This window comes from Diplotaxodon limnothrissa, linkage group LG23, assembly GCF_057381915.1.
Source record: "Diplotaxodon limnothrissa isolate DT_005_m linkage group LG23, D_limnothrissa_male_GT1.1, whole genome shotgun sequence".
Taxonomy (NCBI): domain Eukaryota; kingdom Metazoa; phylum Chordata; class Actinopteri; order Cichliformes; family Cichlidae; genus Diplotaxodon; species Diplotaxodon limnothrissa.
This window is the reverse complement of record NC_140617.1, coordinates 20647289-20671950: the sequence shown is the minus strand read 5'-3', so window position 1 is coordinate 20671950 and position 24662 is coordinate 20647289. Positions and strand designations below refer to the sequence as shown.

Here is a 24662-nt window from a genome sequence, read left to right as displayed (position 1 = left end):
GGATGGAATCTGGGATGAAAAGCTCAAATGAAGACTTGATGTCCTGCACATGAGTAACTGCCAGCCGTGTTGGCCCTGGCTCATCACAGTAACAGCTCTGTAGGGTGGCTCATTTCTTGGGCAAGAAGACCATTCAATTTCACCAGTTATTGGCATCCATATTTCTTCACTTGCTGTCTGGTGGGCTTGTTCTGGTCCTGGAGCTGGCTGCAAATCAGGTACTCGTCTTTGTTTTGTTACTAAATGGTGCTCAACCTCATCCTCTTCTTCAAAGTCACTGTCAGACTCTGAATTTTCAGCAATGTGAAATATTCTGAACCCTCTTTGTCAACATCATCATCCGAAGCCCCTCTCTCTTCCAAAATCAATTGGATGGCCCTCGCAGCAGATAATCTTTTGCCATCTTGATCAGTTGTGATAAAGAACCACACTGGCAAAGTCTTATTTATAGTATTATGCCCCTAATTTGCAGGTGGGACAGGGTATGAGAAAATAAAATTTGGATCCCTCAAGAGAGAGGGTAAAATGTGCGGGAATGTAAGAGCAGACGGTGTTGGTAGTTGAATTTTCAACAATGTTGCAACTTTGTGGGGGAGCAGGAGGGGAAGAAAACACTATCAGCAGCACCAGAAAGGAGGAAGACAGAGTATGGGAACACAGGACCTACACTTTCAACACTTTTATTAGACCTGGGTCCAGTGGACCCGAACACCTTGTATGTAATGTAAATGCGTGGGGGGGAGGTACAGTATGAGGTCATTGAAAATTAGTTCGGATTTATGTTCTTCACAGAAAATAAGCCAAAGCCAATGAATTTCAGGTTGAAAAAATAATTAATTGTTTAATTTTTCTTTTGAGAAAAACTGAAAACGGGTCTCACAGACCCGAACACCATACAAGGGTTAAACACATCTGAGGGCTCGATTGTACCTGAGGAGACACTGGACAGCTTTGTCCTGGTTAATGCTGAGAACCTTAAGAAAGTTTTCTCCACAGTGAGACCCACCACATGTCTTTTAGATCCAATCCCCTCTTCACTCTTTAAAACACTTTATGGATTTTTTGAAGCTGAGCTTTTATACATGATGAATTGCTCTCTTCAGTTGGGTGTCTTCCCTGTTGCCTTTAAAACGGCAGTGGTGAGGCCCCTTCTGAAGAAGAGCAATTTGGATTGTAATGATTTTAATAACTACAGACCTGTATCCAACTTACCATTTTTAAGTAAAATCTTAGAAAAACTTGTTTTTACTCAGATTACTGATTTTTTGAATGATAGACAGATCCTGGAGATATTCCAGTCTGGATTTAGGGGGAAACCACAGCACAGAGACGGCTCTCCTAAAGGTTTTAAATGATCTTAGATGTAACTGGGACTCCCAAAAGCTCTCAGTCCTGGTGCTACTGGATCTAAGCGCAGCCTTTGATACAGTAGATCATGCTATTCTTTTAAACAGACTGAAACACATGGTGGGCCTCTCTGGTGCTGTACACAACTGGTTCACTTCCTATCTCTCAGACAGAACTTTTATGGTGAGTATGGATACACAGTGTTGGGGAGTAACGGAATACATGTACCGCCGTTACGTATTTAAAATACAAAATATGAGTAACTGTATTCCGTTACAGTTACCGTTTAAAAAGGTGGTATTCAGAATACAGTTGCTTTGTTGAAATAAATGGATTACACTGCGGTACTTTCCTGTTTCATTTTGTCGCGGGTCAGGACTGTTTGGGTTTTGTTTGACAGCTACGTTCTGTTGTTCCAGGCGGCAGCGTTACGGTTGCCATGGTTACAGGGCGACGCTCTCTCTCTCTCTCTCTGCGACTGTGTGTTTCCTGGGTGAGAGAGCGCCTTTTCGTTGTTGTTGTTGTTGTTGTGCTAAGCTAACAGGCAGAATGCTACAAGCATAGCTCTAAAGAATGTAGCATCATGGGCAGTGTAGTCCGTGTTGCAGGGAGAATGGACTGCCATACACGTTATGAGTCTGTGAGCGCGAGGAGGGAGAAAAAGGGGAGTGGAAAGGTACGAGTTGTCATCGAGGAAAAACGGGAGCTGGAAGCATGTAAATATAATAATAACCACTGCAGCCAAGAAGAGTGCCCGACGAGCCCAGTTGTAAGTAAGCTATTAAGACTCGACTGTACGCCGTGTTCGTGTTTTCCTCCGAAAACAATAAGTTCCGTTGGAGCAGCCTTTCAACGCCTCTCTCTGTCTCTCGCAAGAAAAGTTGACCCACACAACAAAGTAAAGCTATTTTTCGGCTACGAGCCGACAGGGACCCCGACGTATTAGTCAGAGGTCCCTTTACTACAGTTCGGAGTCGCGGACCTTCAATAATAGTAATAAATCACACAGCAATAGTACATTCACGTTATTGTAAAAAGCATGATAATATATTAAGTAATCCAAAGTATTCAGAATACGTTACTGTCATCGAGTAACGTAACGGAATACGTTACAGAATACATTTTGGGGCATGTATTCTGTATTCTGTAATGGAATACATTTTAAAAGTAACCTTCCCAACACTGTGGATACATGCTCCTCTAAGATCCATAAAATGACATGTGGTGTGCCCCAAGGGTCGGTTTTAGGCCCTGTACTTTTTAATTTGTATATGCTCCCTCTCGGCGGTGTCATCAGGAGGCATGGAGTGAACTTTCACAGTTACGCTGATGACACTCAGCTGTACATCTCCATGTCTCCTGATGACACCAGACCAATGGATGCCCTTTTAAACTGTATTCTAGATATAAGATCTTGGATGTCAGAAAACTTTTTACAGCTTAACCAGGACAAAACTGAAGTTTTAATCCTCGGTCCTGAGACTCAGAGAGAAAAACTCTTGTCTAAATTAGAGGCATTTTCACTATGTCCTTCGCTACAAGTGAAAAACCTGGGTGTTATTTTTGACTCTGAGCTTGGTTTTATCCCACATATTAAACATGTAACCAAAATTGGATTTTATCATCTAAAAAATATAGCCAGAGTCTGCCCTATTCTCTCTCGGGCCAACACGGAGATGCTGATGCATGCTTTTATTACCAGTCGCATTGATTACTGTAATGCCCTGCTCTCTGGTCTTCCTAAAAAGAATATTTCAACTTTACAACTTTTACAAAACTCGGCAGCTCGTGTGCTGACGAAGACCTTACTCTATTTATATTTATATTTATATTGTATCCCGTTCTTATTTATTTTATCGTTTTACCCTGTATATATCCTATTGTGTCATATCTCCAGTGTTTCCTCAGAGGGCGCTCTCTGCACCGGGGCTTTGATCGACCGTGGCTGCTGGGGCTCTGGGGGTCCTCTCAGCCTGGCTGGGGGGCTTCTTTGCCTCCCTCCTGCTGTGTGCCCAGCCTGGAGGCTGCGGTCTGTGACCGGCTCCCCGTGCAGACGGCTCCCTGTTATAGTGTTTCCTCACTTGGCTCATGCGAGCCCAGCCCAATTTTACTCTTTAAGTGTGTGTGTGTGGGGGGGGGGATATGCGTGTATTCACATCGTTTATGTTAATGAGAGTGTGGGGAGTGAGTTGGAGGGTGGGGTGGGGTGGGCTGCTTTTAACCATGTAAAGCACTTTGTGCTACATTTTTTTTTTGTATGAAAAGTGCTTTATAAATAAAGATTGATTGATTGATTGATTGATTGATTGATTGATTAAAACATAACCTTAGAAGTTTTGCTGGTTGACTGATACAGCTGTCTCAGGGCCTCCTGGAGACTGCAGTTAATCTCTTGGTAGTCAAACTAAAAGGAAGAATGAAAGAATAGGAAAGAAAAATGTTCTGTTCTTCTCCCCTCTGCTCTTCTTCCCTTTTCTGGGAGGCAGTGGGGAGGTAGAGCGTACAGCATGATCCGGCAGGGAGGTGTGGGAAGCCAGATCGGGCGCCCCCCTTCTGGCTCTCCTCTCTGCTCTCTCCTATCTTTTCTTACTTACTTGTCTTACTTCTCTCTGTCACCTTTTCTGTCCCTTTGGAAAAATGAGGCTCCATAAATCTAAATCCTACCTTAGCCTCTGAGCACCTGACCTGAGCACCAGTCAGAGGACACAAATCAGATCATGTCAAGTCTCATTTATCCGTTTGCTCAGATTATCACAAAGTTGCTTCTTGCTAACTTCATGCAGTTCTGTCTTGATTTACTTGTGATGACACTCATATAGTATTTTTTGTTATTTCTTAATTTTTTATGTTACAAATTTTTTATGAGCGTGTTACAAATACAACGAAGGCTTCTACAGACAAAAACATGGCTGCGCCATGGGCTCCCCTGTGTCACCTATTGTAGCCAACCTTTACATGGAGGAAGTGGAAAGGAAGGCTCTTGGCTCTTTCAAAGGAAGAGTACCCAGCCACTGGTACAGATATGTAGACGACACCTGGGTCAAAATCAAGACACAAGAAGTGGAATCCCTCACTGCATACATTAACGCTGTGGATAAAAACATCAAGTTCACCAGGGAAGACACAAAGGATAACTGTTTGCCTTTCCTGGACTGCGCTGTGCACATTGAAGAGAACGGCAACCTCAACATCGAAGTTTACCGGAAGCCCACACACACGGACCAGTACCTCCTCTTTAACTCCCATCGCCCTCTGGAACACAAACTTGGAGTAATTAGGACCCTACACCACCGGGCAGAACATGTTCCCTCTAAGCCTGAAGGGGAAAAGAAGGAACACACACATGTAAAGGAAGCACTCAAAACGTGCGGCTATCCTAATTGGACGTTCTTAAAGTCAGCAAAGAGGCACAGAAAAGAAGATCAGATACCAGCGAGGGAGGATAAGAAGGATAGACGTAACAACATTGTCATCCCCTATGTAACCGGTGTATCAGAAAAACTCAGGAGAATTTTCTCCAAGCACGACATCCCGCTGCATTTCAGACCCAGCAACACGCTCAGACAAAAACTGGTTCACCCAAAAGACAAAACTCCAAAACACAGACTTAACAATGTGGTGTATGCTGTACAGTGCAGCGAGGAATGCCCAGACCTCTACATTGGAGAGTCCAAACAGCCACTTCACAAGCGTATGGCACAACACAGAAGAGCCACCTCCACAGAACAAGACTCAGCAGTCCATCTGCATCTAAAGGACAAAGGTCACTCTTTCAAGGATGCCAATGTTCACATTTTGGACAGAGAGGACAGATGGTTTGAAAGAGGAGTGAAAGAAGCCATCTATGTCCACTTTGAGCGACCATCTTTGAACAGAGGCGGTGGTTTACGACACCAACTGTCTGCCATCTATAATCCAGTTTTGAGTTCCCTCCCAAGACTTCTTAATGCCCACTCACATCCTGGGCTATCTGACCTCAGGAAATCACATGATAGGGTGGGGCGAGGTTTCAAAATGAGCTCACCCAAAACCCTGGCTGATTGGGACCCACACCCATTTTCACACCTTGGCTCAAGCGATTAGAGGATCATCAGGGGGTCCTTTTGTCCCTCTGTGGGGGGATACTCCCACTGGGTTTAAATCTGGGACTCTCCACCATTTGACCTTAGAACTGAAGAAGCTTCTCGGATGAGAGGTTAAACGTCTTCAAGCAACTTAAAGAAGTCCAGACGCTTTTCTTTGCAAGCTCCTTTGACTACGATGACCTGGATGATTGAGAACCTTCACAGACATATGTTACATTTTATATTGATTTCATGTTTATCCTTGTTTTGAGCAGTGTGTGGAGCAACTTTTGTGCATTGTCTTCTGCTTATAATTTATTGTTTATATGGTCATTTTATTGCTGATAATTTATTCAGTGTCTTGTTTGTGAACTGTGTTTTCATTATTTGTAATGTTTCGGTTGCATCTTAAATTTCCTCTGAATTGTCTAAACTGGTGACCTTAAAGGTTTCTGCACAAAATAAAAACAAAACAAAAAATTATTTAAATTACATTTTTCAAATAAGACATTTCATTCAGTGTCAGTTTTAATTAATTCTAGTTTTTGCATTTGAACTTTTCCAATCCTGAATTTCATGCCAGAAAAATGTTTAAATTATTTTGGGGCAGGGAAAACAAAAAAGTACTAAATTTAATGCAATAGAGGACAAAAACGTAGCTCTATGTCACAGGATGGGCAGCCTTGATATTCCAAATAGAGCACAGAGTGTGGGTGCTGGCACTGTTAAATATTGTATCTCTAACATATAGCAGCTGCAGGTTAATTATTGATGGCATTAAAGTCATTTCAGTGTGAAGCTAATCTTTGACATGTGAGCTGCAGAGTAGGATTCTTTAGTGGTTTGAAGTGTTTTATTTGGCAGAAGTCTCCTGACGCAGAGGAGCGATCACAGAAAAGAAGCAGAGCATTTTCTGTTTTTCAATAGAAAGCTGGTCCAGGCAGCAGAGAGCTGCAGAGTGAAGTTCATAGGAACAAGCTGAGTAAGTGCAACTTTGATTCATTTGTCTCTGAGATTTCTTCTTCATCACAGAGCTGCTGCTCTTTGTTAATGTGTGTTTGTTTGGGGAACAGATTGAGACTCATTACATATCTGATACATCTGTGAATACATCTGTGAATACATCTGGTATTGGATGAAATCAATAAAAACAATACACAAAATTCCTTTAACAAAAAAGTCTTTGATATCCAATTTAGAGCTTTTCAAACCAATCCATGTAAGAAGATCTTTTCCCCCTCACATCACATCACATCAGACAGACAGCTTGTGCTTTTCTTTATCAGGCAACAACAGGTTGTTAACAGTATCATGAAATGTGTCTCAGTGTGCACGTCACATCAGATCCGATCAGAAAAAGTCTGACTGTAATGTGATGTTTAGTAAGATGGACTCTGAACAAGCTCACCATCAAACTGTAAAACTATAAAAATCCTGTATTTCATGTTGATGATGAGATTGTTTTATGAAGGATCATAGTTCATTCCTTTTAAATATTCTCCATAATTCATGGAGAATATTTAACAGGAATTGCTAAGAGCCCCCTGCTGGTTCCCTCTAAGTCAGGGGTGTCAAGCATTAGGCTCAGTGTACTGAATCAGCCCAGCAAAGACTAATCCTACCTGCTGGACGACTTCGGAATTTTTTGGATTTCTAACTGTATTTTTATGTATTTTTATGTGTGAAACTGGGCGTGGGTCCAAATCAGCCTGAGCCACACCTTGGCTCAGGCGATTAGAGGATCATCAGGGGGTCCTTTTGTCCCTCTGTGGGGGGTTACTCCCACTAGGTTTATATCTGGGACTCTCCACCATTTGACCTTAGAACTGAAGAAGCTTCTCGGATGAGAGGTGAAACGTCTTCAAGCAACTTAAAGAAGTCCAGACGCTTTTCTTTGCAGGCTCCTTTGACTACGATGACCTGGATGACTGAGAACCTTCACAGACAACTATTTCAATGATTGTGCTTGCCAACTCATTGGATATTGAACAACCAAGTGAGCAGGAGGGCTATAGTTATAACTGAGAATTTGAGTTTTAGACATATTAATTTTATAGCCAGAGAGTTTCCCAAATTTTTGGCATAAATTCATCAACGAAGGCAGGGAGTTAGTGGGCTGATCTAGGTATATCAATATGTCATCCGCATAGCAAGCAAGCTTGTGTTCCTGTCCTGCAATGGTAATCCCCTTAATATCTTTATTTTGTCTAATTGATTGTGCCAAAGGTTCTAAATACAAAGCAAACAGAAGCGGGGACCAAGCACAGCCTTGTTTATTTCCTCTCTGCAGAACAAAGCTATTTGAGAGAGAACCATTAACTTTAATTCTTGCGGTGGGATTAGTATATAATGCCCTCACCGTATCAACAATTCCCTTATGTAAGCCGAATTTATCCAAGACTTTGTATAGAAAGTCCCAATTTACGGAGTCGAAGGCCTTTTCTGCATCAATACTCATAAGCATGGCTGTACTCTTAGATGTCTGTATCTGATGTATTATGTGAAGAGTTCTACGTATATTATCCTGGGTCTGTCGTCGTCTTATGAACTCTGTTTGGTCATTACTAATCAGGTCGGGTAAAATTTCTTCCATTCTCCTGGCCATTATCGAAATAAACAGTCTATAATCTATGTTAAGGACAGAAATGGGTCTATATGAGCCACACTCCATTTTGTCTTTCCCTTCTTTCGGGATAGCCGAGATGATAGCCTCCTTCCAACTCGGCGGCATTTGCGCTGTTTTTAACACACAGTTAAAAGTAGTGAGTAATGTAGGGATCAAGTCCTGTTTAAATTCCCAATACCACTCCGCGGTGTAACCATCGGAGCCTGGTGACTTATTGTATTTCAACCTATTGATGGCATTCATAAGTTCAGCTTCCGTCACCTCCGCTATCATCATTTTATTTTGTTCCTCATTAAGGCTTGGTAGGCATAAAGAATTCAGGAAATCGTCCATTTCATACTCAGCCCCCCGTGGGACTCCCGCATATAATGTTTTATAAAATAATTCAAAGGCATCCTGTATCTTACTGGATGAGTCATTATATTTCCTGTCTCTGGGTGTTTAATTTTAGTTACAGTATTCTCCGCTATCTTCTTCTTAAGTTTCCACGCTAAAATTTTCATTGATTGCGATCCCCCTTGATAATACTTCTGTTTCAAATATAAAAATTTTCTCTTTATCGTTTGTGTACTCAACGTATTTATTTCAGTTCTGATCGTTGTTAATTTCTGCAGAGTACCCGCTGAAGGCGTATGTTTGTGCTCCCTTTCTAATTGTTTTTGAATCTCTTGTAATTCTTCCATTTTTTTCTCTCTTACTTTTTTTTGGAAGGAGGCAAACGCTATAATCTTCCCCCTCATGACAGCTTTTAATGCATCCCATAGTATCGGAGGTGACACCTCCCCATTATCATTAATTTCGAGATAGACTTTGAGCTCTTTCCTTGTTACTTTCCTAAATTCCACATCTTTAAGCAGAGATGAATTCAATCTCCAAATTGAAATTTTGGGGTATACGTTCATATCAATCGTCAGATACAGCGGTGCGTGGTCACTTATATCTATCGAGCCCATCTCGCATGTTAAGATTTTATCCCTATCTCTTCCAAACGTCAAAAAATAATCTATCCTCGTGTAAAGGGAGTGTGGGGCTGAGAAATGAGAGTAATCCCTCCTTGTAGGAAAGCGATTTCTCCATACATCAATTAAACCCACCTCATCAAACAATGCTGAAATTTTTTTATATAAGGTACTCAAGGTACTCCCGGCTTCTTTCTATTAGAGCTATCTAGATCCGGCTGCAGGCGTACATTCAGATCGCCGCCGCAAATTAAAGGGCCTTGAGTTTCTGTCACCATTATATTAACAATGTTCTTAAAAAAACTTAAGTCACTTCCTGGTGGGGCGTACACATTCATTAAAGTAACCTGATTACCATCAACTGTTCCTCGGACCAGTATAAACCTCCCATCCTTATCTTTAAGTTCGAATGACTTTTCAAAGTTCAATGCCCTGGAAATCAAAATCACCACACCCCGTCTGCGGCCGGATTCATACGCTGAGGAGAACATGTTTGTAAAGCCCATCCTCCTAAGTTTTTCATGTTCATTATTATTTAAGTGTGTTTCTTGTAAGTATACTATCTGTGCTCGATCTTTCTTCATTTTAGTCAAAATTCTACTTCGCTTAATAGGATTCGTGAGCCCGTTCACATTAAAGGATATAACGTTAATTCCCTTAGCACTTAGCATTTTCCGAAATAAAGTATCCAAACTTAAGTAACTTATCGACTGGTAAACTCCCTTTAAAAACCCGAGCAATGAACAACAACAACCGTCCAAAACCGGACAAACCCCCCCAAAAAAACAAAAAAAAAACCACAAAAATTTTTTTAATCATTTAGTAAGGGGAAAGTATTTGTTATCTCACCCACTTCGACAGAACAGTATATCTCCATTAATCTCCTGTCGTAGAGGGGGAGCACCTTCTAGAAAGCTGAAGCTGCTCACGAATGGGTCTTTCTCTGTGTCCCTCCGAGTCACACCGCTGCGACATTCCCGTCTTCTCCCACGTCAAATTTGACAGCTGCTCCGTTAGGGTCTGCTTCGGGACGACTTTAGCGATCTGGAATCCCCTTGTCCACATATCCGCCGTCGCTTCCTCCGCAGTCGAGTAGAGCCCAGTTCCCTCTTGATAGAAGACCCTCAATTTGGCAGGATAGGGCGTCTGGAATCTTATGTTCTGTTGTTTCAGATCTCTTTTAGCTTCAGCGTAGTCCTTACGTTTTCGCAGGATAGCTGGCGCGTAGTCTTGATCGAAATATATTCTCTGACCGTTCAGCAGAACAGTCCTCTTGGCCCACGCTTTGCGCAGAACTTCTTCCTTTGTGTCAAAGCGGGCAAAACAGATCAATATCGAACGTGGGGTTCCCTCTCGGTTCCTCACTGCTCCCAGAGCCCGGTGTGATCTCTCGATACTCGGGAGGTCGAGGCATTCCGTCAATACTTTTTCCACAAAAACTGGCATTGAAGACCCTTCTGCTCCTTCGGGGACATTATACAGCCTCAGATTCTTTCGCCAGGCCCGGCTATCCTGATCCGCGATTTTATTTTCTTGCTCGCCGATAATTTTTAGCATCTTTAGCATCACCTGTTCCACGTTTTGGACCCGGTCTTCCATCTTCGTGATACGGGTTTCTGCTTCAGTTATCCTATTATTGGCTCTGACCAAGTCTGATTTAAATTCTTGGAACTCTCTCCGAAAGTCCCGTAGTTCTTCCAGTATCGTGATCAAAGCCGAGCCTTCGTCCGTGTTAGCCCTAGCATTGGCTTCATGTCGAGGTGGCGATGCCGCTGCCGAAAACCCTTCGTTTACGCGTTCTTCTGCCGAGCCTTTCTGTTTATCTCTTTTCCCCATGTTCACCCCGCTTATACCTCTACTATCTATCAAAAATTGGTAATAATTATGACACTTCACGGGGTGAACGACTTAATTATGAGAGAGAGCTACTCGTTAGACTGCCATATGTTGGGATGACGTCACCGGAACCGGCCAAATTATCTATCCTAAGTAAGCATAACTTTGTTTTTTCGAGGCAATGAGTTTGCATACTTTTCCTGCTAACTCATTACTGTACAGCTTTTCATTTTTTTCCTTCTGATTATCGAATTAGGGGTTCAGGTGATGAGGAAGAAATTAAAATATTCAGTCAAAGTAGCTTCATGGCTCCATCTAGTGGACTGATAGTAGAAGTAGAGCAGCTGATGGCAGCTTCCTCTGCCTCACACTGCTGTCTGACTGCATTCAGCTGACACTGAGATGAAGCAGAAAAGAAGCAGCTGATATTTGGACAGCACACATGATGGAAAGGAGGATTTCAGTTGATGTGCACATGAATGATTTGTGTTTCCTCGGAAGGTGAAGGTAGAAAGTGTGTGTGAGCTGACGTCAATTCAGCAGCATGGATCAGTGTGACGACAGAGAGGAGGGGGTCCCTCCCTCTAAAACCACTCTGTGTGGGGAACATGAGAGCCAGACCAAAGCTCAGAGGTGAGATGACCATCTCTAACTGTCCATGACTTTTTCCATGTCACAGCTCAGCACTCACATCACTGCTCCATCATTATTCACAGGAACCAACCTGGACCTGAACCCAGCTGTGTGTCCTTAAAGAGCAACTTCTCAAAAGGTATCGGTGAAGATTTTATGGGACAACATTCTCCACCAGAAAGGTAACCTGTAAATGTCTTTACTCTTTTTTACGCATACATTTTTGTGTTCATGTGCTACACGGTCTGTGTTAAAGTTTGTTTTTGTTTTAATAAGAATACCTTAGCCTTTCTTAACAAACATAAGTTGTGTTGTTTGTCCTTTCAACAGTGGCAGGACACACTTCACTCCCAGAAGCTGTAAACAACGAAACAATCAACATATTTTGACACAAAACACTCAGTTTTTTAAAAAGAAAAAAAAATCTTCCAGTTATAATGATAGTGAATAATAAATATTATAATGTTATTGAACCTTGTATATTGGAAAAAAAAAATTCAAGGACAGAGTCTTGGAGTGCAGGAGTGCCTCTCACATTGATGAATCACAGTGTAACTGCAGTAGCATTTGTAGTTTTGATGTGTGAGATGACCACCTCTGACTGTCCATGACTCTTCTCCATGTCATAGCTCAGCACTCACATCACTGCTCCATCATTATTCACAGGAACCAACTTAGACTTGAGCCTTGGCCTATACCTGAACCCAGCTGTGTGTCTTTAAAAAGCAACTTCTCAAAAGGTATTGGTGAAGATTTTAGACAACAGCATTCTCCAGCAGAGAGGTAATTTGCTTTTTAAATAAATGTTCAACTCTTTTTACACACATTTGAGTGAATAATAATAATAATAATAATAATAATACCTTAGTCTTTCTGATCAAACATAAGTAGTAATGCCTGTCCTTTCAGCTGCAGCTAGGTTTGTTTTTAAATAATCAATCAAAAATTATGTTAAATAATGAATTATCAGTAATAAATATTAATAATAATGTTATTGACCATTAAATATATTTACAAGTACAGAACCTCAGAGTGCAGGAATGCATCTCTGGTTTTCTGGGTGATGTGCTGTTCTAGCGGCACACAGTAAATGAACTGGAGTGTATGCAAGTCTGATGTGTCAAAGAGGTTGAGTCCCCTCATTAAACTTGAAATCTCTAAATAATGGCTTTAATATTTAGTCCTATTATAGCTGATAAAGTACAGAGTTTAGAAATATACACACATGTGATTTTTTAAATTGTAATTTTCTTTTTAAATTCTGTATTATCATTAACTGATCTAACACAGTAACTGTTAAAACCAGGAAATCAATGTGGAGCAACAAGAGTCAAAAAAAGTGATCTCAGCGGGAGTGGAAACTATTTCTGTGGGGTTATTACAACCACAGGGAGTCACTTGCTTCAATGTTTTGTCAAAATATCAGTTACTACATACACTTTGAACTAATCATGATTTCTCCACAGAGTGGACACGAAGACCTCGGTGGTTCCCAGTGGTCATTCTGCACAGCATCAGAATCCAAAACACCTGGACTCCATATTTATGGTCTGTACATGTACAACAACTACTGTATTTTTACATCTATTCTGTTCACAGTCATCTACATGATGCTGTTTATAGACCAGTGCAATGTCAGTGTTTCATGGATCTTATATTGTGGTCCACAATTTCAGTCTAACTGGTTTATTAATGCAGTGTTGTGTTCCAGCTGCTGGAGGAAAACATTATCACTTTTGTGAAGAATGAGTTGAAGAAGATCCAGGAGGTTCTGAATCCCGGTTACGGGCAAAACCCAGAGCGTCAGAAGGAGGATGAGGAGGTGTTAGACACTGAGAATCAAGAGCAGGGGAACAGCAGCAGAGAGGCATTTGTGAAAATCACACTGCACTTCCTGAGGAGAATGAAGCAGGAGGATCTGGCTGACTGTTTGCAGAGCAGTAAGAAGATTTCTCTCAATATTTAAACTGCTCCATAAATGTGATGAAGAAAGTTTGCAAAAGAATCTATGCAGTCCTGTGAAAAATGATCATACTTATTGCTGGAGCATTCAGGTGTGTTTTAAGACGTTGCCAGAGTCTTAACAAGAGTGGATGTCCTATAAAATTTATACAATCATGTTACGTAAGGCCCCAAATGGGCGCCGTGCAAGAAAGTAGTAGCTCTAATATTGACCAGTAAGGATACACGCACACTGCAATGGGGTACACAAGAGTTTTTTCCTCAGAGTCAAACTACTGGCTGAGACAACTCTGGCCAGGAATCCAAGGCCCAAAGCCGCCACGGTCAGGGTTGTAAGCCTGGTTACAAACAGGGGAAAGGTGGTCACTTGGAAGAACAAGCAGCCAAAAACATATCAATCCTGCATCTTCCTCAGAAAGGTGTCATTTGAGGTTGGGCCTCCACATTAAAATCCTGGGGCTTCCACTCTCGAGCTGAAATTTCCCTAAAACTTGTCCAGTTTCCTTTTCATGGGCACAGAGAGTCTCCAATCCAGTGTTCTTTCTCCCAGCAGATCCACACAAATCCCATTTAAAATGAGTCCTCCCTCCAACATCCTCAGATTATTTTAAAAGCAAAACCAGGCCAGGTTAAAAATATTTTCTTTAAAATGTGCACACTTATTTTTGGAGTCTCCGAGGCTTCCCTGCTGCACCAGTGTCCTACAACCCCCCCTTACTGTTTCCTTCCTGAGAAGGGCTCCAGTCCTGAAATACACTGGCTAATGATGATGATTGGGGACCAGTGAAAACACAGCTGAACATAATGAAACAGAAAGTAGAACTAATGACACTTAGACAGAGGGCTGGCATGGTGAAGTACCCCCCCTTTCAAAGGCCGGTACCCGGCGGCCCAAAGAAAATACACCAGAGGGGGCAGAGGGGGTTCAAGACGAAGGGACAGAGTCCAAACATGAACAGTTCAGGGGGGCGGCCACAGGGAAGGCAGCAGCGGCAACTTAGCAGATCCAGAGGCCGACCACGCCGGTGACAAGGTCCAGTCAGCGGCCTGCAAGGTGGCCGCCAATGTCAAATCGGATGTGGGCGAGGAGGTAGCATGGGAATCGCTGGACTAGAAGAACCATGACCAGATAGCAACAGGGCAGCTGCAGGCGACGGCATGGGAGCCGGCGGTGGCGGGGCAGCTGCAGGCGACGGCGTGGGAGCCGGTGGTGGCGGAGCAGCTGCAGGCGACGGTGTGGGAGCTGGCGGTGCAGGGCCAGCAGGGACGGAAACCTTTGCCTGAAGAACTGAACAAGAGGATGAATGAGTGACAAGGCCAGAGACTGGATAGGAGATTGGGCAACGGGCGACTGAGCTACGGGAGAGTGGACTACAGACCTGACTGACTGGAATACAGGGGACTGGGCGACAGACTGAGCCACAGGTGACTGGAGGACAGGAAGAGACTGGACTACAGGTGACGGGAGGACAGTCTCCTCCTGTCCTCCCGTCACCTGTAGTCCAGTGACTGGGCTACAGGTGACGGAACAGAAGGAGACTGGACTGTCTGGCTGGAGACTGAGCTACAGGCAACTGGAGGACGGGAGACTGAGCTACAGGTGACTGTGTTACTGTTGGTGAGGTTAATGGCTGAGCTGATGGTTGGGTTAGAGATGGTGACAGTGCTGCAGCCTGAGATAATAAACCGGGTGCTTGAGCTGGGAATAGGTCTGTCAACTTAACCAGGGATTGAGCTACGGTGTGAAAAGATGGATGAGGAGGTGGATGAAGTGGTAGACTGGCACGTGGAGAGGCTAGCTCTTCCGAGCCTCTAGGGAGGTCAGCCTGGATTCTGGCTGCGCTGGGACAGGCACAGAAGGTGGCTGGACACCAGTCATCCCCACCTGAGAAACAGGAATGGTTGTGGAGGTAGACTGGGTCACAGCTGCCCTCGTCCTGGGAGCTGGCACAGGAACAGGCAATAGCTGAACATTAACTGCCCTCACCTGAGCAGGATGAAGGGAATGGCGGACTTTGAGGTACCTTGCTAACAGGAAAAGGCTGAACTATTGATGAGGAGATTTTGATTGAGTGGGAGAAATTATCTGATCTAGTGGTGTGAATGTCATTAGTAACGTCCTGGGATAATGAAACAGTTTCTTTGGAAGAGGGGATCAGACTTCTCAGCATCGCTGTGAATGTCTATGCCAGGGCGCTGAAGAGGTTAGTTGAGTCTCAAATAAAGGAAGAACAATGTTGTTTTCAACCTGGTCAAAGAACACTAGACCAGCTCTTTATCCTCCTGTGGATATTTGATGGTACGTAGGAGTTTGCCATTCATGTTTTGTGGAATTAAAGAAGGCATTTGACTGCATCCCTTGGAGTATCCTGTGGGGAGTAGCTCAGGTGTATTGAGTGTCTGGCTTGTTGCTACAAGCCATTCATTCCCCATATAACAGTTACATGAACTTGTTCTGCATTGCCAGCAATAAGCTGAACTTGTTCCCAGAGTGTGTCGGACTCCAGCGGCCGTCCTTTTGTCACTTGAATCCTGTTCAGAATTCTTATGCACAGAATTTCTAGACATAGCCAGATGGCAGAAGGATTCCACTTTGATAGCCTCAGAATTTCATCTCCTCTTTTTGCAGATGATGTTGTTCTGTTGGGTACATTAGGCGGTGGCATCCAGCTCAACCTGGAGGGTTTAGTGTTGAGTTTGAAGAACACTGTGGATGTTGTCACTTACAGAATAATTTCTTGGCACTGATCCCATGAATACCAGTGAATCTGGATTTTTTTTCATTGCATTAAGTTTCTCATCTGAAGCTGACAGATCAGACCTCCACATGTTTTATTGTTTTTCTTGTAATCTGTTAGTCTTTTTCATATGAACATTGATTCCAGTTTGTTTGTTTTTTTACTCGAGTCAGAGTGAGTGTCTTGGGGAAAATTATATTCAGCACACGTGTTATTTGAGCCCAAGTATCTTTAAAAAAAATTTCCACTTATATTTATATATTTGTTCACTCCTCCACTGCAGCTGAGCCAGGGACCACACCTCCGCCACAATATTCTACTAATTATAATTTTTTTGTAGAATTTTTTTAAACAGTCATCACTTCCATGGAAACACTTTGGAAAACAGCATCTCTTCTGGCTTCCTCATTGGAGCCCGGACAGTACTATTCATTTCTCCATAGTGAGACTTTCTCTTTAGTGACCTCCTAACCCAGTATGAACCTTCCAGATCCCTCAGGTCATCTGGATCCGGTCTTTTATCAGTTCCCAGAGTCAGAACCAGACACGGAGAAGCTGCATTCAGCTTTTATGCTCCTTATATCTGGAACAAACTCCCAGAAAGCCTCAGATCAGCTGAAACACTCAGTTTATTTAAATCCAGGTTGAAGACTCACCTATTCTCAGCTGCATTTGAATAAAGCACCAAATCCACACTTTTAAGCTTAAATTTCAAAACTTACATTTAACTACTGATTTTATCTGTTTTGATGTCATATACTGTTTTGTTTGTTTGTTTGGTAATTAGTTAGTTAGTTTGTTTGCTTGTTTTAATCAATTTTAAATCATGCTTTTTATTTGTTTTTGTTTCTAATGTCTCTGTATAGCACTTTGAATCACCTTGTTGTTGAATTGTGCTATACAAATAAACTTGCCTTGCCTTGCCTTATTTTTTGCCTTAGAAGTGCAGGCTTTTCTCTTAGAAAAATCATCATCAGTTTCTCTGCTTCACCGTAATGTGTTTTGTTATATAAGAAATGTGAGTCGGTCAGTATGCAGACACTGTTTAAATTCTCTACAGATTGCACAGTTGCACAAACATACACATGGCAATGAGAACAAAATATACCAAAAAAATAGACTAGTATGCACATTAGAGATTATTAGGCAGAGTCTCTGAAACAATAGAGTACAACAGTAGATCGTATTATTGTATGATCTACTGTACAATATAAAGCGCCTTGAGGCGACTGCTGTTGTGATTTGGTGCTATATAATTAAAATTGAATAAAATTGAATTGAATTGAATAGATCCCATGGTAATTTTGTGTGAGAACTCATTGTTTGCATAGGATAGGAATATTTGCATGCAAATATTAGTAAATTAAGCCTTATGTCCTTTGGACAGACAATAATAATAAAGTTTGGTCATAAGGCACAGTTTGTGTTTAGAGAAAACTAAACACAGTACAGGAGCACAAATGCCTCATACCAACTGTGAAGCACAGACCTGGGCACCTTGCAGTCATTAAATTAGCCATGAACTCCTCTTTATAAAAAGTTATTCTAGAGACAAATTCTCAAAATGATGATAACTGTCCAGAAGCTAAAACTTGGCCACAATTGGGCCATAGACAAGGGCAGCAGCAAATCAAATATGGCTCAGTAAAATTCAACTCACGAGTGGACTGAAGCATTGAAGCACTTTACACAGTTTTTCACAGGACTGTATATTTATGATAATAATTATCTTGAGGAATGGGATGTTGGGATTATTTAAGTACTATAATTCATTTATTTGACTTATTTGTTGTGTATTTTTCAGAAATGTTTGCTCCACTTTATCAGCATAACCTAAAATCTAAGCTGAAGAGGAAGTTCCAGTGTGTCTTTGAGGGGATCGCTAAAGCAGGAAACCCAACCCTTCTCAATCAGATCTACACAGAGCTCTACATCACAAAGGGAGGGACTACAGAGGTCAATCAAGAACATGAAGTTAGACAGATTGAAACAAGAGCCAGGAAACCAGACAGAGAAGAAACAACAATCAGACAAGAAGACATCTTTCAAACCTCACCTGGAAGAGAGAAACCAATCAGAGCAATGCTGACAACAGGGGTGGCTGGTATTGGGAAAACAATCTTAACTCAGAAGGTAACTGTGGATTGGGCTGAAGAAAAAGCCAACCAGGACATCCAGTTCATGTTTCCATTCACTTTCAGAGAGCTGAATGTGCTAAAAGAGGGAAACTTCAGTTTGATGGAACTTGTTCATTATTTCTTTACTGAAACCAAAGAAGCAAGAATCTGTAGCTTTGAAGATTTCAAGGTTGTCTTTATTTTTGATGGTCTGGATGAGTGTCGACTTCCTCTGGACTTTTGCAATACAGAAATCCTAACTGACCCAAGAAAGTCCACCTCAGTAGATGTGCTGCTGACAAATCTCATCAGAGGTGATCTGCTTCCTACTGCTCGCCTCTGGATAACCACACGACCTGCAGCAGCCAATCAGATCCCTGCTGAGTGTGTGGACATGGTGACAGAGGTCAGGGGGTTCACTGACCCACAGAAGGAGGAGTACTTCAGAAAAAGATCCACAGACGAGCGACTGGCCAGCAGGATCATCTCCCACATCAAGACATCACGAAGCCTCCACATCATGTGTCACATCCCAGTCTTCTGCTGGATCACTGCTACAGTTCTGGAGGATGTGCTGAAAACCAGAGAGGGAGGAGAGCTGCCCAAGACCCTAACTCAGATGTACATCCACTTCCTGGTAGTTCAGGCCAAAGTGAAGAAGGTCAAGTACGATGGAGGAGTTGAGACAGATCCACACTGGAGTCCAGAGAGCAGGAAGATGATTGAGTCTCTGGGAAAACTGGCTTTTGATCAGCTGCAGAAAGGAAACCTGATCTTCTATGAATCAGACCTGACAGAGTGTGGCATCGATATCAGAGCAGCCTCAGTGTACTCAGGAGTGTTCACACAGATCTTTAGAGAGGAGAGAGGACTGTACCAGAATAAGGTGTTCTGCTTTGTCCATCTGAGTGTTCAGGAGTTTCTGGCTGCTCTTCATGTTCACCTGACATTTGTGAAGTCTGGAGTCAATCTGATGGAAGAAAATCAAAAAGCCTCCCAGAAATTTAAAACAAGAAAACCTGGAAAGAAACATTTCTACCAGAGTGCCGTGAACAAGGCCTTGCAGAGCCAAAATGGACATCTGGACTTGTTCCTCCGCTTTCTTCTGGGTCTTTCGCTTCATAATAATCAAAGTCTTCTGCAAGGACTGTTGGCACAGACATCAAATAGCTCACGGACAAATCAAATTCTGTCACAATGTTTGTTGACGCTGACTGGAAGTAGCTCACAGACCAATAGAAAAGCAGCTCAGTATATAAAAATGAGGCTCAGTAGGAATCTGTCTACAGAGCAAAGCATCAATTTGTTCCATTGTCTCAATGAACTGAATGATCGTTCTCTGGTGAAGAAGATCCAACAATCGTTGAGTTCACAACGTTTTTCCACAGATAAACTGTCTCCTGCTCAGTGGTCAGCTCTGGTCTTCATGTTACTGTCATCAGAAGAAGCTCTTGAAGTGTTTGATCTGAAGAGTTACTCTGCTTCAGAGGAGGTTCTTCTGAGATTGTTGCCAGTGATCAAAGCCTCCAACAAAGCTCTGTATGTACACATATACTACAATATATTCATTAATGAATATACTAGTTCTTTTATGAAAATTAAGGCACTGGACATCATTATCATCAAGGTTTGAGTTAAATCATGTTAAGCCCTGGCCTAGGGGAAACCCAAAGCGCAACATGCAGATGGCTCCCCTGCTCCCCGAGGAAAGGTACAGCAGGACTTGTAATTTCAAACACAGGACATTTTATTTCCCTTTAGCCATAGAAATCAGGGTGGGCATTGCAAAAACAATAAACAAAACATTCTAGAAAGGAAACTCAGCAAACTTATGTACCTATCACAAGAAGCAAACAGAAAATACAGGCCTCTGACCTGTCTTCCTAACCTAAACCTAAGGGAGAAAAAGGCTTTAAAAGAAAAAGGCTTTCCACCCCTACAGCTACCAGATCAATCTCTACAAAACCAAAAATTTATTTACAATATATATAAAAAATAACGAATCTAGCTCTTCGAGATAAAGAAAAACTTCATTACACAATACACTCACAATACACAACTAAATACACAGCACGGCCTGCTACACTGATGGGTTCCAATTTATAGTCTTATTCAGTCTAAAGTCTTTTATATAAATTAATAAGTTTATATCACTCGATTTTTTTTTTAGAAATATTCTACCACATTTTCAACCAGATATACATGTTTCTTTATATTTCTCTCCATATTTATGTTTCTTCAGACTGAGCAACTGTAACCTTTCAGAGAGAAGCTGTGAAGCTCTGTCCTCAGTCCTTAGATCCCAGTCCTCCAGTCTGAGAGAGCTGGACCTAAGTAACAACAACCTAATGGATTCAGGAGCGAAGATGCTGTTTGCTGAACTGAAGAGTCAGCACTGTACACTGGAAACATTAAGGTCGGATGTGTATGTTTGTATGTGGATATTAGAGAGAGTGAGAGAGACATTATTTTTACTATTAAATTCATTAGTTTCTAAGACATAGCTAAAACAAGTGTCTACATCTTCTACATATTTATATTATTGTATTTTTTTCAGATTAAGTATGTGCAACCTCTCAGAGAGAAGCTGTGAGGCACTTTCCTCAATTCTTGGACTATATCCCACATCTTTAAAAGAGCTGGACCTGAGCAACAATGACCTGAAGGACTCAGGAGTAAAGATGCTTTCTGCTGGACTGAAGAGTCCACAATGTACATTGGAAACTCTAAGGTAATGTTGAGCTCTATTTTTATTGTTTGAGAAAATTAACCACTAAGAATTGTTACCAATACAATTCAAAGGCTCAAACGCGTCCACAAAACCAAGTTAGCAGGCAATTAAACTTTATATATGTTAGATGTCAGTATAACTAAATTTTGAAGCAGCATATAAGTATTGTTTAGTGGCTGTAGAATTTTGCTCAAAGCATCAATGTGTCTTAACTGTAACACAGATGAACATCTACAAAACATATATTCACAGTCATTTCTAACTCACCAACTCCCTTACTCAGTGACTGTTTAATTATATGTTGGAAACAGTTTTCTCTTATATTATTCACAGCAGAAAACAATTCTTTCAGAGAACCTGTGATATGAATTGGTTTATGTGTCTGCAGGCTTTCAGGTTGTTTGATCACAGAAGAAGGAAGTAATGATTTGGCTTTAGCTCTGAGCTCCAACCCCTTCCATCTGAGAGAACTGGATCTGAGCTACAATCATCCAGGATACTCAGCAGTAAAGCTTCTGTCTTCTGGAGTGAAGGATCCACATTGGAATCTTGACACTTTGAGGTATAGAGAGAGCTGCCGCAACAAATTCATGCTGCAAAACTTGCCAAATCCTCAAAGAAGATTTGGCAAGTTTTTATGGGTGCAACCTCAATTCTCCTCCTTAACCCACAGATACCTTTTTCTTATGGTACAAATATGGTACCATTTAAGGGGAAATCAAATGGTTTTCCATACAAGATTTACTGCCAAGAAGTATTGTACAACAAGGAAATAATCGTTTAAATACAAATTTCCTCACTTTTTGTGCTACGTTTAAATTTTCTGTCACCAAAGTGACAAAGAATATATTTGCCATGGGTCAGTACAACAAATAAAAAAAGATGTATGTGAAAACATTTGGTTAACTAGTCTGGATTAGTTCAAATGTTGTGCTCTTCTGTCATCACTGTCTAACAGTATGTGTATGACAGTGATGTAGTGTTCATGTGTGCATGCTGAAAGAGACTGTGCTGGTCTGACCCTCCTCCTCCTTTCAGGGTGGAGCCTGCTGGAGTCCGATGGTTGAGACCAGGTCTGAGGAAGTGTAAGTGTGTTTTTAATGTGATTCATGAAAACAAAGCAGCACACATTCAACCATCTTCAACAGATGTTTATTATGTTTGTTCCCTCCATCAGATGCCTGTGAACTTACAATTGACATGAACACAATTAGCAGAGAACTTCATCTGTCTGACAACAACAGGAAGGTGACACGTGGACGACCATTTCAGTCATATCCTGATCATCCAGAAAGATTTGAACGGCCTCAGTTTCTGTGTCGTGATCCCCTGAGGGGTCGCTGCTACTGGGAGGTTGAGTGGAGAGGATATTCTGATCTATCTGTAAGTTACAGCAAAATCAAAAGGAAAGGAAGAAATAATACTGGTGCATTTGGATGGAATGATCATTCCTGGAGTTTGTGGTTCTCTGAAAGTAATCCTTACTGTGTCTCTTACAATAACAAAAAAACACATATCTCCTCCTCCTCCTCCTCTGTGTCTAACAGAGTAGCAGTGTATCTGGACTGTCCTGCTGGCACTCTGTCCTTCTACAGAGTCTCCTCTGACACTCTGATCCACCTCCACTCCTTCAACACCACATTCACTGAACCTCTTTATCCTGGATTTACACTCTGGGATAGAGCATCAGTGAGTCTGTGTGTAGTTTAGTATAAAGAGTGTCTTCTTGTTATAAATATACTCAGCTGAATCAGAGTACAGTTAAGTCTGTAAATATCTGTCTATTTCACTTAGACACACATTTTCAGATTCCTGGATTAAGACAAATTTAAAAACTGCTCAGAGACATTCACACATTATTACCTAAAGAAGTTTTCGTTCACCCTATTTTTATTCATACTCACTCTTACAATACTGAAATGATAACTATGCTGTAACCTGTTTGTGATGTATAAATAACCAGGAAATTATTGTTATGTTACAAATGATGTTTACATTTTTGCAGTTGTAGACAATGTTCCTTGTTTTTTACACTGCACCTGTTTATATAATATGTATTTGGTGTTTAAAACAAAATGCTGTGTTGTGTTTTTTTAGCCAAAATCTGAACAAATTAGAAAACATCTTAAAACTGAGACCTTCGGTTGCCTTTAACAGCCTGTTGACTCGGTTGTTTATAAACAACCAGGGATCAATTTCATATGAACAAAAACAAAAAGAAAAGAAATGACAGCTAAGGTTACTCACAGTTGCCTTGCCCCAATGTTTAACTTCTAGTCTCTTAATCTAATGTTATCTTTTAAATAAAGTGCACAAATGACTAATATCACCAAATATGTAACTCCACCCTGGGTAACTAGGAACAGACCCATACAAGTTCAACCCAAACTTGCCTGAACCTAAGTGGAGGGCTTTTTTCTTTCTTTAAAAATCTGTGAATATTTTACACATTTGCATTAGAATGGCCGATATTTATTTTCCTCCAATTAAATAAATTGTTTCTACTCATTCTTTCTGAGGTTTAAGTAATTAATCCAACACTTCTCCACTTCTTATTCTGGCTGGTTTCTGTGATTGAAAGAGTAACAGTGAAAATAATATCTTAAGATTTTTAATTAATTGATGTTGTAATTGTAATTCCAGATCATTTTTCTCACTCACTTATTATTGCATTACTTTATATACTGAAGGTGAATTTATATCAGCTTATTACTTGTTTAATTTTTCAATAAAATGGTGTCATATGACAAAGATCAGCTGTTTGGATGTCTCTGTTTTTCTATTTATCTGTGGCTGCAGCTGCAGACTCTTGCTCACTGATCAGTTTGCAGACTGTTTACTCAAAACATTGATTTGTCTGGTAAATACCAGCAATCGCTGAAAGGTTCCCACTGTTTGTTTTAGCGGGACAACAATACGAAAGCTTCAAATAATCCGATTACAGCCAGGGATGATAAAATAAAAACTTCAAAACAGTTAAGAGCTTCAACATGCAGATGATTGGAAGATGATTCAACAATTATCAGAACAGATCCAGATTAATTTTCTGGTATAAACGAGAAAACATCACTTCACTGGTTGCTTTAATTCTGTCACAATATAAACATTGAGACCGAAATCACAGAAGAACCCAAGATCGAGTAACATGCGGTGACCATCAGATTGATCTCTATTCTCTGTCCCAAGTAGAAAAAAATATACTGCATTGCTTTTCACAAAATAAAGGCACCAAACATCAAAGGAACATCAGAGGCACTAGCGTTACTATTTCTTAGCGTGCCCCACTCCACTTCAGTTTCAGCTTCAGCCTGAACAACAGTCAGTCAGCTTCATTCAATCCAGAGCCAGCAGCATAGTTTAGATTGGAGAAATCCTCATTCACACAGGTTCACTTCAAGAATTATTTTCACGTTGTTCTTTTTAACCTGGTGAACATGGCGCGAAGGGCTAATTCTACATCAGAAAATCAAAAGGATTGACATCATCTGGTCAAATACACACATAACTAATGCATAACTCAATACTCAACAAACCACACACAAGCAAAACATCACAACAGCTTTGTCTCTCTAACCAGATTCTGATCAGGCTGCCCCTCATCTTTAAGTCCTCCTAATAGTGGTACTTATGTACGACACAATCCTGGTAA

The 24662-nt window shown here is 41.3% G+C and overlaps 1 protein-coding gene across 4 annotated transcripts; it reads left to right on the top strand.

Moving 5' to 3' along the window:
- The first annotated feature begins 11376 nt into the window (after positions 1-11376).
- LOC146607959 (NLR family CARD domain-containing protein 3-like) lies at positions 11377-22723 on the top strand. Of its 4 annotated transcripts, XM_085348473.1 has the most exons (12): positions 11377-11465; positions 11549-11647; positions 12144-12248; positions 12932-13013; positions 13177-13405; positions 17970-19443; positions 19498-19821; positions 20525-20698; positions 21402-21575; positions 22052-22098; positions 22191-22396; positions 22561-22620. In XM_085348473.1, the coding sequence occupies exons 1-12, from the start codon at positions 11377-11379 to the stop codon at positions 22618-22620; spliced, it is 3063 nt and encodes a 1020-aa protein (XP_085204599.1). The 4 variants fall into 4 exon arrangements, with proteins under 4 accessions (XP_085204599.1, XP_085204598.1, XP_085204596.1 ...); XM_085348472.1 differs by lacking the exon at positions 11549-11647 and adding an exon at positions 20840-21013 and having other exon boundaries at positions 22191-22723; XM_085348470.1 differs by lacking the exon at positions 11549-11647 and adding an exon at positions 20840-21013 and having other exon boundaries at positions 12132-12248; positions 22191-22723.
- The last annotated feature ends 1939 nt before the right edge of the window (positions 22724-24662 follow it).